The sequence below is a fragment of the Cyprinodon tularosa genome, unplaced genomic scaffold, assembly GCF_016077235.1.
Source record: "Cyprinodon tularosa strain WSP-4 unplaced genomic scaffold, ASM1607723v1 ctg256, whole genome shotgun sequence".
Lineage (NCBI taxonomy): Eukaryota > Metazoa > Chordata > Actinopteri > Cyprinodontiformes > Cyprinodontidae > Cyprinodon > Cyprinodon tularosa.
This window is the reverse complement of record NW_024038950.1, coordinates 823,567-838,145: the sequence shown is the minus strand read 5'-3', so window position 1 is coordinate 838,145 and position 14,579 is coordinate 823,567. Positions and strand designations below refer to the sequence as shown.

The 14,579-nt window shown below is 40.8% G+C and overlaps 1 protein-coding gene and 2 non-coding genes across 9 annotated transcripts in view; all 3 read right to left on the bottom strand.

Moving 5' to 3' along the window:
• Nucleotides 1-1,284: 1,284 nt before the first annotated feature.
• abr (ABR activator of RhoGEF and GTPase) overlaps nucleotides 1,285-14,579 on the bottom strand; it is a 173,743-nt gene continuing 160,448 nt past the window's right edge. For 6 of the 7 annotated variants that reach the window (XM_038288437.1, XM_038288439.1, XM_038288440.1 and 3 more), the window contains 7 exons: nucleotides 6,254-6,313; nucleotides 5,900-6,009; nucleotides 5,688-5,827; nucleotides 5,455-5,589; nucleotides 5,253-5,358; nucleotides 4,286-4,439; nucleotides 2,511-2,600 (listed from right to left, as the gene is read on the bottom strand). In XM_038288437.1, coding sequence (XP_038144365.1) covers nucleotides 2,511-2,600; nucleotides 4,286-4,439; nucleotides 5,253-5,358; nucleotides 5,455-5,589; nucleotides 5,688-5,827; nucleotides 5,900-6,009; nucleotides 6,254-6,313 — 795 coding nt within the window. Of the gene's footprint in view, nucleotides 2,601-4,285; nucleotides 4,440-5,252; nucleotides 5,359-5,454; nucleotides 5,590-5,687; nucleotides 5,828-5,899; nucleotides 6,010-6,253; nucleotides 6,314-14,579 lie in introns of all 7 variants that reach the window. The other variant, XM_038288436.1, reaches the window with a different exon arrangement.
• Nucleotides 6,753-6,825, bottom strand: trnav-aac. The gene has a single exon. It is a non-coding gene; the product is annotated as a tRNA-Val (tRNA).
• trnav-aac lies at nucleotides 10,855-10,927 on the bottom strand. The gene has a single exon. It is a non-coding gene; the product is annotated as a tRNA-Val (tRNA).

The following is a 14,579-nucleotide window of genomic DNA, read 5'->3' as shown; positions in this document are numbered from 1 at the left end:
GCCATTAGTAACATTATAGCACTGAGCTTTGAGGAAGTAAATACCCTATATCTGATATATAGCTTTGCTTTTCTGTCCCAACTAAATGTTTGAACATCTTAAAAGACTAAGTTTAAAATGCTGTTTTCAATCAAAAGCTCTCCACACTAACTAGGCTCTGCAGCAATAACTGCTTTTGGCAGCATTAACTGCATTAGAGTGTTTGCAATGAGGCTTTCAGAGGAGATTGGTGAAGGTTTTAGTTTTCAGCCACAGTGCAAGATTTCTTATGAAAATTAACCTCTTATCTGACCTGTACTGTTCAGCCTACACTTTGACTAGGCCCCTTTAAAGCTGTGATCGTTAAGTTTTTTTGCTGTGTTTTAGCCTTTTGGATTTGTTGGTCAGCTTCATACTGTCGCTCTGGTAGAAGTTTTAACGTCACAAACTGATGCCCAGATATTTTTTTAGGGTTTCATGCTAGAGAGCAGAATTTGGGGTTCTATCATTTACAGGAAGTCATCAAAGCGACCTGAGACCATTCAATTCTCTTGGATTAGCAGGTTTCGCCTCTAAACTCTTCCACTGTTGCCAAGGAAACGTTTCCACTGTTTGGCGAGTCTCTAATTGTTGAATTGTGAACTCTGACCTTTGCTGAAACAAGTATCGCTCACAGTGCTTTAGATTAGGGCTGCAACTAACAAGCATTTTAATAATCGATTAACCTGTAGATAATGTATAGAAAAATGTTCCTTAAATAGTTTTTTTTTTTTTTTTTTTATAGAATTTAAACAGTTGAAACTCAAATTTAAAGTATTTATACGTTTCTTTTTGCAGTTTTGGAATAATTCCTGCTAAAGAGTGTTGCTCTGTCAGCCAAATGTTTTAAAGTCTATAATCAGTTAATCATGACTAATCTGAATATTTCAGCTCTACTTTAGATGTTTTGGATTTGTATGACTTTTATAAGTTTCTTTAGATCAGATTCCGTAAAATTTCAAAAAAGTAAAAAAAATGTATATATATATTTATCAGCATATTTAGATCAGATCAGAGTATTAAATCTTGTGGTGAGATCCATTTGCCTACTTCATGTCGTCAGACAGGTCCATTTTAGTGAGTTGAAGTGGTTTTAATCTAATTCATTTGATATTCCAGACAAGATCTGTTTAGGTCCCTTTCTACTCGCTAACAAAATAAAGTTAAAATTGAAAACTGGTTTTCTTTTAGTTTAATCTAAGTTTGATGATGTGCAACATCTGGGTAAAAAAAACAAAAACATTTTCACATCAACAGACACAGAGCGAGTGCTTCAATAATTTTTATTTTACTTTAAAAAAGAGGGAAAAAGTTCACATTGACATTGAGTCGCAATATTACAGCATATTGAAATTCTTCTCAGAGGAAGTAAAATACAACAGTTTTTCATTTCTTTTTATTCTTATATTAAAAATATCAAATATTACTCATCTAGCAGTGCTTGTATGTTCCTTAAGATATGTAGGCTTGATAGCAGAAAGGTTGGCTTTGCATGGGTTTGTTTCCGTTCATGACATTAATGACCTACCTTTGTGTTACCCCACCTGATTTCATGGACAAGCTGAACATGCAATGAGGGCGTCTAAACAAATCCTCCTACAGATAACACTGGTGCAGCAACACTTGGAACAGGCTTGAAATGCAAGAAGCAGCAGAAAAAGAACAAAAAAAGGGGTCAACTGTTCCATCCATGGTGTTATCCCCCCCCACCCCCATAATAAACCCTCATGTGCCCTTGCATGTTTACAAAGTGAGCAGAAATGAACCTGGTGATCCTCTCAGAACAGCTCACCTTCAACGACATGGTGAGAAAGAAAACTGACTAATAAAAAAACATCACTACCTGGATAAACTTCAAAAAACATACTCCTTGGAGAACATCTCTAGTAGCACAGAACTGTACAGGCACAAATATTATATATATAATTTTTAAAATAAATAGGGCTAGTTCAGCCTAGACTCAGTGGGAAAGGACTGACCCGAACCGAGTCACGATCCTTGCTGTTTCATGGGGCGGCTTATCAGCCACCTTTGACTTTAGTCCCTTCAACACTTCCTCACAGTCTCAGAGGAAATCATCCACAGTCCTACGCCCCCCCCCCCCCCAAAAACACACACAAAGTCAGAAAGACCAAAAAGGAGAAGAAAACATGAGGAACTTTCTTTTTTTTTATATAAAACACATAAATGCCGATTTTTCTGGAATGCCTCTGATTAGGAAACAAAAATTCAGCTCCTGAACCACCGCACCAGGCTGTGGTCTATAGACCCCCCCGCTCGTGAGGCAGGTCATATTGCTGATGGGAGGAGTTTGTTTAATGACCACAAAGAGTTCGTCTTCCTCTCTTCACAGGGTGAATACCAGGCTGGGTTCAGATGGAGGAGTGAGGGACTGCGGTACAGATGAGCTGCCTGCTGGGAGCAGGAGTAATGAGTGAGGGGGGGTCCCCCCCCATCCCTGCTTAGGCGAAGCCCTGAGTGGGGTGGCAGCTTTAGACGTCAGTGGAGAAGTAGAGCGTGTTTCGCTTCAGTTCGGCAAAGGAGATGGGAGGATGCTGCAGGTAGTAGAGCAGAACCTGGACCTAAGAGAAGCAACAGATGGAGGAGTTATCAGGACTTAAACAACCCACATCAGCTGTGATCAGCTTTATAAACGTACTGACTTTATAGGAGATTCCAACAGAAAGCAGACGATACTATTGAGTAACATCACTTTTTGGTAGAAACAGCAGAAACCCCAGCAGCTGTAGGTCTAATGTGTTACGTCTCCCTTTCCACCATCTGCAGACTAATTGTTTTTTTTTTTCACCCAGATTTCTTTGCAAATAAACCTCTCAGACAGACGGGAAGCATCTGCTAACAGTGATTATTAAGACTTTTCACTGATTCATTTGAACTTTAGAATTCAAATGTTCTAATAGGAATTTTCTTATATCCAAAGCAGGAAGCTTCATGTCCAGTCCACCAGGGGGCAGTGTTCTGCTACCTTCTGATGTGTCCCTGAATGAAGCGGCTAAATTATTTCCTCCAGCTTACATTCATTGAGAGTTTGGCTATTTTATATTTTATTTTTTATTTAGGACTATTGAATTGGAGACGGATATAAATGCTGCACGATTTATGTTTTTTAATATTGGACCAACAGTAAAACCTTCTAATTTACTTCTAAGTCTCTCTTTTTAGGCTCTTTAATCTTTCCATCAACTGTAACCATCTCCCCTGCTGAGGAAAAAAGCAGTCCCTCAGCATGACGCTACCAATACCATGTGTCAGCATAGGCTGGTGCCTTCTGCCCTGCCAACGGGTTCTCCCAACTGAACTTTAAATCTATGCAGCTCCTTCAGAGTTACAATAAGCCTCATTTATAGAAAATATAAGTTTAGGACATATTTCTGTTTTTATTCATTTGTTTCTAAGTAAAATTTGTTTTAGACATACTTTGCCAGTTGTTTAGGCTTCTGTACGGTGGCCAGGAAGCTGCTTTGGTTTGGAAATTTATGTGAATAAATGAGCAACATTAGAGCCTAAAACAGCCTCCTCTCCTTCATTTCATAGTGTGAGAACATCACAAGGTAGAATGGAAAATGTTGATCCTACAGTTACCATGGTAACCATGACTGATTTTCTCAGCTTCTCTTTGAGCAGGACTATCACATCTTTGCAGTGTTGAATATGTGCTCTGCTAAACAAATATGCATATTGTGCTTAGAAGATTTTCTTTTTGAAAACCTGAATCCTTTTTTATTTCACAGCTCTTTATCGCTCCTTTAGATAAATCAGAGGTTGCTATCTCCAGTGTGATCGGTGCCATTAAGTGCTGTAAAAGTGTTTTTCCTTAAAAATGCAACAGAATGCATTTAAGAAAAGGTCTGGATAAAGGTCTTTCCTGCAAAGACTCTCAGGACAAACAGCAGAGACCTGCCCTATTTATGGTGTTTACCTCCAACTTGTTTATCCAGCTCAGAGAAGACATCTGCTCGCATGAAAGCCGTCAGTCAGAATAAATAGATAAACAGAAGAACAAGCTAAATACAGCTGGGAGAATGGGTCCCTCTGAGAGGGGTCAGTGGGCCACGAGGGAGTCCAGTTAATCCAGGAAACATGCAGCAGCAGAGGAAACACGTGTTTAGTCACTTCTTAAAGGGACTCCTCTTTCTTACCGTCTATCAACCAAATGAATGGAGACCGAAGGAGCATCAGGGAGGAACCGCAGCAAAAACAGTGGAAAGAGTTTTTTTTTCCCTTTCCCAGTAGATCATTTATTTACCTGTGCCATGACATCATGTGACCAGATGTCAGAGGCGCACGTGATGTGCTGTCCCTTGGTGCTCTCCGACTCTGAGGGCCTGAGCAGGGTGGGGCCAAACACGGTGCCCAGGTTGTGGAGGGACATCTTGTTGATGGGCTCCTTCTCAGCCACCCTGCAGGAACAAGCAGCAGCGTTTGGTTCTAGTAAAGGAAACGGATCATGATAAAACTAACGGTACAACGATCTAATTCAGAACCATGTCGTCAAACAGCTTTAAGTAAACCATGAATAAGAGAAAGCGATTTTATGGGAAAATATAATTTCTGTGAGAGTTGGGGAAGTGGAGGCCGAGTGGTAAGGACAGTGCACTTTGAGTCCAGAGGTTCTGAGTTTGACTCCCACAGATGCCACTCTGGGTCTCTGAGCAAGACCCTAAACGCCACATGGCTCCCCAGGCGCCCCACGATGGCAGCCCACTGCTCCCCAAGGGGATGGGTTAAATGCAGAGTTAATTTCTCCAATGTGAGATCAACAAAGTTGAATTATTATTATTAAAGAGGATTATTTGTTAGTTTGAGTCAAATGATGATTAAACCTACACCCATTTTTTTTTTTTATATAATAAACTGTTCAGATTTAGCCAAACTCTTCTATAACTGACTAAGAATGAAAGATATAAGATGCTTTTTAAATAATTAAACTCTTATAGCAAAGTTGTTTTTTTTGGCGATAACTTCTTTACATTTTTAACAACCTATAATATCAAATAAATACAAACAAACATATTTTATGTAAAACTGCATTTTGGTTTCATAAATACGGCAGCTCTGCTTAAGTTAATCAATTTATTCTCTTTCAATAAAGTAGTTCTTTAATGCAAGCATTAAATCTCCTGGTCGATGTTGATGAGATTTAAATGTGTTTTAAGAGTTATCCATCTATAAAATCCCCGTAAATAATAAAACGCTAGTGACCCCTGTCTGACCTTTTGAGGTGGTCCAGCAGAGTGAGGAAGGTCATGAGGTTGGGGTCGGGCAGAGAGCGCAGAAGGTGCATCATGCAGTTCTCCTTGGCTGCAGGGTCAGAGAGAGCTAAAAGACAGAAGAGACATGTCCCCTTAGATCCAGACAGCCTTTTCTTTTAACTCTAAACTTGACGTCCTGCAGCTGATCCAGCTATCCTCCTACCTATCCCCTCCATAAAGGCCGGGTACAGACGGTCTGTGAGAAGAGGCTCTGGCAGCTCCCTGAAATACAGCTTGAGTGTTCCTGCGATGGCGTTGATGTCCATGTCGCTCAGCATCATCAGGATGTCTTTGGTATCTGGGAATGAAGACAGACGGGTCAGAGAGCGATCACGCAGCTGCTGGTGTACATGTGGGGAGCGTCTGGTTTAAAACATTTCTGGAGTGGATCTTTACTTGTGTCGAAAGCTTGTTTGAGTGCCTGAATGTCGGTGGCCACCCCTGAGATCCTGTAGATTCCCACTTCGTCGATCCCCCTCTTCTCCACCTCCTCAATGCACTGACGGACGATGTAAGGCACCTTGGAGCGCTCGCGCCTGTGGACGGTCGCAGCGGTCAGTGTTTTAGCAGATATGACATCAGAACTCCCTCTATTTGGTGACACTTACTTCGTAACCACGTTGATCTTGACTCCAAACACTCCGCTCTGTTTTTTGGACGGCGTCCTCTTAAGGCTGAGGTCCCGACTCGTGAACTTCATGGAGAACTCCACTTTGATCTGCAGATTAGGATTCAGACAGACTGTTTTAAACTCCTTCTGACACATTAACACCACCACATAGTTTGTCTGGAAAAAATGCTCAAGTCAAAACTGTTTAGCGACAAAATAATCTGTTTTCCATGTACAGAGCAACCAGCTGTCATTCGGACTTCCTGTGGATACGGCCAGAAACACAGCTGTGTTAGAGACGGAGGCGCTGTCTCTGCTCCAGTATAAAAGGGAAACTCGACACCATCCTTACCCCGTTCATCTCGATGACATCCATGTGCCAGTTCTTGGACTGTACGGTCTGTGGGTCCAGCTGAAAGACACAACAGACAAACGCAGCAGTTAAAAGTTTGTTTTGACCAAATATAGGAATAAAAAACTTTAATTTATGTTGTCATTTTTCCCAGAGGAGAGCTCAGCTTGATAAGAAAAGGATTGAAACACATGCTAATGTGCTCAACAGCTGAATTTGTAGCCGCCTTTTTTCTGCTCCATGTCACATATTAGTTGATGATCCGTGAAGATAAAGGATCTCTGGTCCCTCAAAAAAAAACCAATTGAAACGTGTGAGTAACTTTTAGGAACCTTGGTGTGTCTTAAAGCTCCGACCTCGTGCTGCAATTTATGATTCAGTTTGTTTGATTCAGCGAGGAAACTGTTGAAGAGAAAAATACACCAAGGTTTTGTAGCTTAAAAACAACCTGAAGACCAAATAATGATTTAATTAAAGACAAAAAAAACCTCATCACTCTTGTTCCTGCCCGGTCTCGAACCGAGGACCTTTCGCGTGTTAGGCGAACGTGATAACCACTACACTACAGGAACTGATATGACTCACCACCTACCCCGAGATTTGATCAGAGGGAAGCATTTCAGACTACATTGACATTAAAACGGGGGTTGCTCAGTGGCACAGTGCACTGCTGCTTTACAGCGAGAAGGTTCAAAGTTTTCATGTTCTCCCTGTGCATACGTGGGTTCTCTCCGGGCACTCCGGATTCCTCCCACAGTCCAGAAACATGACTGTTAGTTTAACTGGCTTCTCTAAGGTGTGAATGTGTGTGTGAATGGTTGTTTGCCCCGTTTGTCTCCAAGTTGCCCTGGGATAGATTGGTGACCTGTCCAGGGTGTGTGCCGCCTCCCGCCTGTAAACAGCTGGAGATAGGCACCAGCAGGGCAACAGAAAATGGATGGATGGATGAACCTTAAAACTACTCGTACATAAAGTGTTTCACCTTCGTCACGCTTTATGTGTCTGATACATAAAGATACAGTTTAAACATTTTCCCAGCAGCACAGTCACAGTTCCTTCTTCTGGGATAAATGACGCCATTCCTGCTGCGCTCGCCCTCGGCGGATCCTCTCGGGTCCAATCACAGCTCCAGACGCTTGGCCTTCTGCTCATTGTTTTAAGTCCGCAGTAGTCTGCACACTCTGCATGAGGCCTAAACAACTACAGGTGCTGGTCATAAAATTAGAATATCATGAAAAAGTAGATTGATTTCAGTAATTCCATTTAAAAAGGGAAACTTGTATATTATATTCATACATTACATACAAACTCATATATTTCAGATGTTTATTTTGTTTAATTTTGATGATTACAAATGACAACAAATGAAAATCTCAAATTCATCATATCAGAAAATTAGAATATTGTGAAAAGGTTCAAAATTGATGGCCCCTGGTGCCACACTCTAATCAGCTAATTAACTCAAACCACCTGCAAAAGCCTTTAAATGGTCTTTCAGTCTAGTTCTATAGGCTACACAATCATGGGGAAGACTGCTGACTTGACAGTTGTCCAAAAGACGACCATCGACACCTTGCACAAGGAGGGCAAGACACAAAAGGTCATCGCTAAAGAGGCTGGCTGTTCACAGAGCTCAGTGTCCAAGCACATTAATAGAGAGGCGAAGGGAAGGAAAAGATGTGGTCGAAAAAAGTGTACAAGCAAGAGAGATAACCGCACCCTGGAGAGGATTGTGAAACAAAACCCATTCAAAAATGTGGGGGAGATTCACAAAGAGTGGACTGCAGCTGGAGTGAGTGCTTCAAGAACCACCACACACAGACGTATGAAAGACATGGGTTTCTGCTGTCGCATTCCTTGTGTCAAGCCACTCTTGAACCACAGACAGCGTCAGAAGCGTCTAAAGAGAAACAGGACTGGACTGCTGGTGAGTGGTCCAAAGTCATGTTCTCTGATGAAAGTAAATTTTGCATTTCCTTTGGAAATCAAGGTCCCAGAGTCTGGAGGAAAAGAAGAGAGGCACTTCATCCACGTTGCTTGAAGTCCAGTGTAAAGTTTCCACAGTCAGTGATGGTTTGGGGTGCCATGTCATCTGCTGGTGTTGGTCCATTGTGTTTTCTGAGGTCCAGGGTCAACGCAGCCACATACCAGGAAGTTTTAGAGCACTTCATGCTTCCTGCAGCTGACCAACTTTTTGGAGATGCAGATTTCATTTTCCAACAGGACTTGGCACCTGCACACAGTGCCAAAGCTACCAGTACCTGGTTGAAGGACCATGGTATCCCTGTTCTTAATTGGCCAGCAAACTCTCCTGACCTTAACCCCATAGAAAATCTATGGGGTATTGTGAAGAAGAAGATGCAATACACCAGACCCAACAATTCAGAAGAGCTAAAAGCCACTATTAGAGCAACCTGGGCTATCATAACACCTGAGCAGTGCCACAGACTGATCGACTCCATGCCACGCCGCATTGCTGCAGTAATACAGGCCAAAGGAGGCCCAACTAAATACTGAGTGCTGTACATGCTCATACTTTTCATGTTCATACTTTTCAGTTGGCTAACATTTCTATAAATCCTTTGTTTTTATTGGTCTTCAGTAATATTCTAATTTTCTGATATGATGAATTTGAGATTTTCATTTGTTGTCATTTGTAATAATCAAAATTAAACAAAATAAACATCTGAAATATATGAGTTTGTATGTAATGTATGAATATAATATACAAGTTTCCCTTTTTAAATGGAATTACTGAAATCAATCTACTTTTTCATGATATTCTAATTTTATGACCAGCACCTGTAAGTAGCTTTTTATTGCTGCTTTTAGCATCTGCCATTACACCTCTACACACCATTAAACATTGTCTCCGAGTTCATTTCATCAGCTCTTAAAGGCACCATTTAGTTCTCGTTCCATGCATTCCTCAAACTGCTGCTGCATGTTTTCCCAGCAGGGTTGGCGTTTGTGTCAAAGGATGGGTAATCACCACAACTGTGGACAGTTACTGCCAGGAAGGGAGCTGGACTCTATGATGACGCCTCTTCTCGCTAACTGGAGGAGACTCAAAAGAAAAAAACTGCTGTTTCATAGATTTACACAAACACCTGATTAAATGTGACTCAAACAGGGTTGTAAAATCAGAAGATTCATTACAGGCAGCGGCTGAACTCACTGACCCTTTCTGGATCCTCAGACCAGGCTTCTTTTATTAGAAAATACTCCACTCAGGATTTTGACCCGTTGGCCTTCCCCTGGCTTTCATGGGAAATGACTTCCTCTGACCCGCTGGGCATGCATCAAGCTGACTGACTTAGCTTGTATCTATTCAGAATACTGCAGCAGGAACTCTCCTTTCCACCAGCGTGGTCATGAAACCCATTATGCTTTGCACCGGTTGTTTCAGGGAATTTATTAAAAACAATTTCCAAAGCAGAACTTTTTTTGTAGAACAACTATCCACATTGGGTTATATATAACCATTTGTTAAAAACTCAACAAGTTGATTTTTCTGAACTCCAATACAGGCATAAAATACTTAGAAGAGTTTGTAAAATGCATTAAAAAATGTGGTTAGACTGGATCTTCAGATATGATTCCATCTATTAGCATAAAGGCTCATTATGGACACACCGGAAGAAAGAACAATGTAAAAGAAAACAGTCTAATATTTTAAACTGATCCTACGCCCAAGCACAGCCTCAGATATTTAGAACTTAATATTGAAATTACCGCCTCCTGCTGTAGCCGAGGCGTTACTGCCTAATTGAATCCCAGAAAGCACATGGGCACAAGCTTTTATACAAAAACAAAGGAAATACAATCTTAGGGGGAAAAAAATGAAATATAGGAAAAAAAAATATTTAACTGCAGCTTAAATGTCAGAAAGATGTCTGCAGGGTGTGAAAATGTAACGAGTTGTGACGGCTGTTTCCAGGCAGCGAGAGAAGTCATCTTGAAAGACAGACAAACAGAGATAGAACCAGCAGAAAGAAAATAAATATTTTCTGGTGTCTTTCAGGATAACACATCCTTGGCCAGCAAGTTCTTTTTGAAGCCCCCTCTAAAATAAGATAATTAGATATTATAAGCTTAGAATAAGATAATGAAGTGTTTTTTTTTCTTATCCGAATCATAAATCATCATTTTCCATTAAGAAATTGTCTTACCAGCTCTCATCAAGAGGGAATAAACCAATTAAAAAGAAAAAACGACAACAAACTTCTACTTTTTGCAGCATAAGTGTGTGACATCAATGACTTCCTGTTAAACCATTTAATTTGTTCTGTTTTCCTTATCTGATATACTTGGTCTGGCTTCCTTACATGTGGCCAACTGAACCTGATCTCCTGTACTTACTTTCACTTTTCAGCAGGAAACCATGATTCAGCCCACATGCAGACATTAAAGAAAACTCATGGCTGCGCTCGCTAGTGGAAATACAAACGTGCAGCCATCAGCCAGGTCGTACCGGGTGTACCGTACTCTGATCTGACAGCTGATTAGACACACTCTGCAGTTCAACAAGCTACTGCTGTGCTATTTTTACTGCTGGAAGAAAGGGAGACCAACAGATGTAGAGAACAAAATAAAAAGGCTGTTTCCGCCCGGTTTCGAACCGAGGACCTTTCGCGTGTTAGGCGAACGTGATAACCACTACACTACGGGAACTGGCTGATGCCCCCTCCCCCTACTGCTTGCCTTATCGGTGTACCCTGAGCCTCAGACAGACACAGTTTCACAATCTCTCAGCATTTCTAAGAACCACAATCAATACATCAGCTCTGACTTACATGATAATTCATGCTTCACACTGAGAAATGAAAGAACAAAAAGGCATTAAGTGCTCTTGTTAAACAGAGAACCGCTGTGGAAGTAATGAGAGGTAATAGTGATAATAATGAGGACAGCCTCATTAAACATTACCCAGTAGAAATCACGCTGCATTCACTGTGTTAGTTAAAGCACGCTGTTGACAACCTTCTGAAAACCGAGCAACTTGATCCTTTGATCCGCAAAATATTCTAATGAATTGCTGCTTTAATTCCTCCTTTGTGTTTAATCACAGTTCTCCTCTGCTGCTCTCTGCCTGATTAAATATTAATTCGGCTTTTTATTAGGTCTTTAATTAGAACGCAGAGGAAAACTTGCACGCCCGCTTGGCTTTAGCAGGATTAGGGAAAGTGTTTGTGCTGCGAGTCCCAGTTAGAACGTCGCAGTATGTTTGCTTCGTGGAATAGAGTCAGGGCAGCTATTTTTAGCCATATTGTTTACATGTTCATCAGTGGTTGGTCTATTTACTACACAGCTGCTATAGGAGGTGTTCAACTCTGTTGCTATGCCTCCTTCTTTAACAAAATTTGAGCAGTGATAAAAAAAAAAAAAAAAAAAAAAAAAAAAAAGATTTAGAGCAGTTTCCTTCACAGCCACTGTATGCAATATTCAGGAGCACAGAGAGGAGCGCTGCACTTCTGGAAGATGACTAAGCCTACAGCCTGGATGAGTAAGAGATCTGCAGCATAACTGAGTAAAGCCATGAGATCACTTCTGGACAAAACTGTCTAATATGGGAGGAATGCAATATAAAAATAATATATAGACAGGATAATAATAGCCGCTTGTTGTAGGGAAAAAACCTCTAAATGTTTTTAATCTGCAATGAAGTTAGTGTATTTCCCTCTAAAGCTGGTTGATCCATATTCTACACTTACAAAAAATTCTAAAATAATGGCTTTAGTATTGCATTTTATTATATTGATAATCATTAAAAAAAAAAGTTTATACTTTCATCATTCTAACAGTAAAAACCAAAATATTGCTAAAATCCCGTCTTGTGACTCAGATTAGATACTGTTTTGCTAACGAGCTGTCATGCTGGAACACCATTATTACAATCATCTGTTCTTTAAACCAAACAATTAGAGGGTTATATTAGATACACTATACTATAGTGTACATTCCAAACAATGATGCTCTAACTGTAGATGATCTATATGTTGGTTTCATTTCCCTTGATAAACCCTCATGTTTTCATAGGACCGAGGATCCTGCATAGCATAACTCTGAGCTCATTACCTAATTTTTCTGGTGATTTGTAATCTTTATCTCTGTCAGCATGGAGGCCGTTAGAGACAAGTTTTCAGTGGAATAAAAGCGGCATTTTTAGCCCTGCACGGCATCTCTGTTCTTAGGTGATTAAAATATTCTTCTGCCTTAAAACCTCATTCTGTCATTAATCATAGTACGATAATCCCCGTCATCACTCACCTTAAACTACCTGGTAAAGTCTGTAATTAAACTCAAACCCACACCACCGGCTTAGAGGACCAATAGCTGGTTGTCGTCCTACAGGGGCAGAGGCCACCCTGCTCGCTTTTAGCCGTACAGCTAGGAGCAGGAGGTCATTATAAGTATTAACCTGAGAATATTTTACTGAGCTCCCGCTTGCCTCCTGAAACTCATCAACCAATCGCAATGCAGCACACAGAGGCACAGATAAGGGCCAATAAAGGGCTATGCCCGCTGGTGTGGACAGATGGAGATTTATGTGGCCTACATAAAAAGGCCATTAAAGGGCTGGCTGGCATTTTAGGCAAGAGGGAGGGATGAACCCGAACATTTCATCCTCACTAATCAACACTTAAATGGAAGAGTGTAATTTCATATGAGGGCGAGACGAGTGACGTGCAGGCTAGCCGACAATGGTTAGACGTTATTTTCTCTGATGGCTAATCCACAGTGATGGTTTGATTGTTTTTCTGAGCTAAGCTGGTGAAAAAGGGCACAAAAAAATAACACTAGACCCACCCAGGAAGCAGGTCACCAAGCAAATGGAGCAAAAATCCAGCTAACAGCCAGCCTGTGGCTACTTCATCATCGGTTGCTCTTTTGTGAGGACACCTAAGATATATGATGTCTGGTTCCAGTCCAATTAGTGTTCCCAGTCAGCCTGGCATCTCATCTCCCTGCGTCTTAATTAGGCACGGCTGTCAGCTGAAGGAGGAAGAACATTTCCCCGGTGTTCCTCTGTGCCCTCACAAATCTTCTCTCATGCAGATTCCTCTGAACAGAAATTAGATAACATACTGCTTCCATCGGCACACACTAAGAGAAAATACAATAATGTCTACTGCATTCCCTGCGCCGCTCAGTAATCATATTGGTGCATTCATTGCTCTTTTTTTTTTCTTCTTTGCAATTTTCTTTGCAAGTTTTTAGTGTAGAGTAATAAAAACTTTGGCATTCAGGGGGCTTTACGCCATAAACATTAAAAAACAACTACATTACTCTCTTCGTCTCATTAAAAAAAAACCCAGAGGATTTTTTTAATGTAGCCGTTTCAGGCAATGAGTAATGATTTAGCATCGCCGTATCTTTGCGGTCCAACTGAGATCCCAGTCATGCAGGGGCAGACATACAGCATAGGGGAGGCATAAAGGGAGAATTATACAAGACCTGATAGTATCAGAAGGTAAGTATGCACATAACTGCAACACAAACTTACTCAGTCCAAATGAATGAATGATTGTAAAAATGAATGGGGGCTCTGAGAGGTGGTGGTGGTGGGGGGGTTTCTCTGCAGTCTGACTATAAATACAATCCAAAGACATTAGCAAAATACAGGAACCTTCTTTATAGCATTAATGACACCAAGGCAGCAGTCTGTATGTAGAGGACTGAATCAATGCCAGACCTTTTGATTCATTGGTTAAAGGCTGATTTGAAGCTGTAACTCCTCTCCTATTTCTTTCAGATTGACATTTTCCTCAAGCTCATATTGCACACTGTGGAATAAGACATCAGATATTGGCTAAAGATAATAAAGTAGCTGATTATGTGCATCAAATACTAGGTGATATTCTGGCTGATCAGTCAAAACAGAAAGTGAAGACTGCTAAATAAACATGAGTGAACACAGAGCTAAAACTGCCTCACAGCATCTAATTTTATATTTTGGTTAGTCACAGCTGAAGGTGCACACGTGACGAGCTTTGCTTATAATCAGAGCTGCTGCACATGCTCGCTTTGGATACTTCAGAAGCAAAAAAAAAAACATAAAAAAACTGCTGCTCTTCAGCTTGAAGGAATGACTCATACATGAACTGCTGCATTTTAACTGTGCCATTATAAATCTGACCTAGGTATCAAACTAGAGCATTTTTTCCCTTTAATTTATGTGTAAATGGAAACAAAAAGTGTATCAAAAATGTGTTTGACCTACTTAATGTATCTGTTATTAGAAACCTTCGGATTTACAGGCGGGATAAAGAAATCGGATTGTAGTAAAATGCACCATGCCTATCAATTAGAGTCCTAAACACTC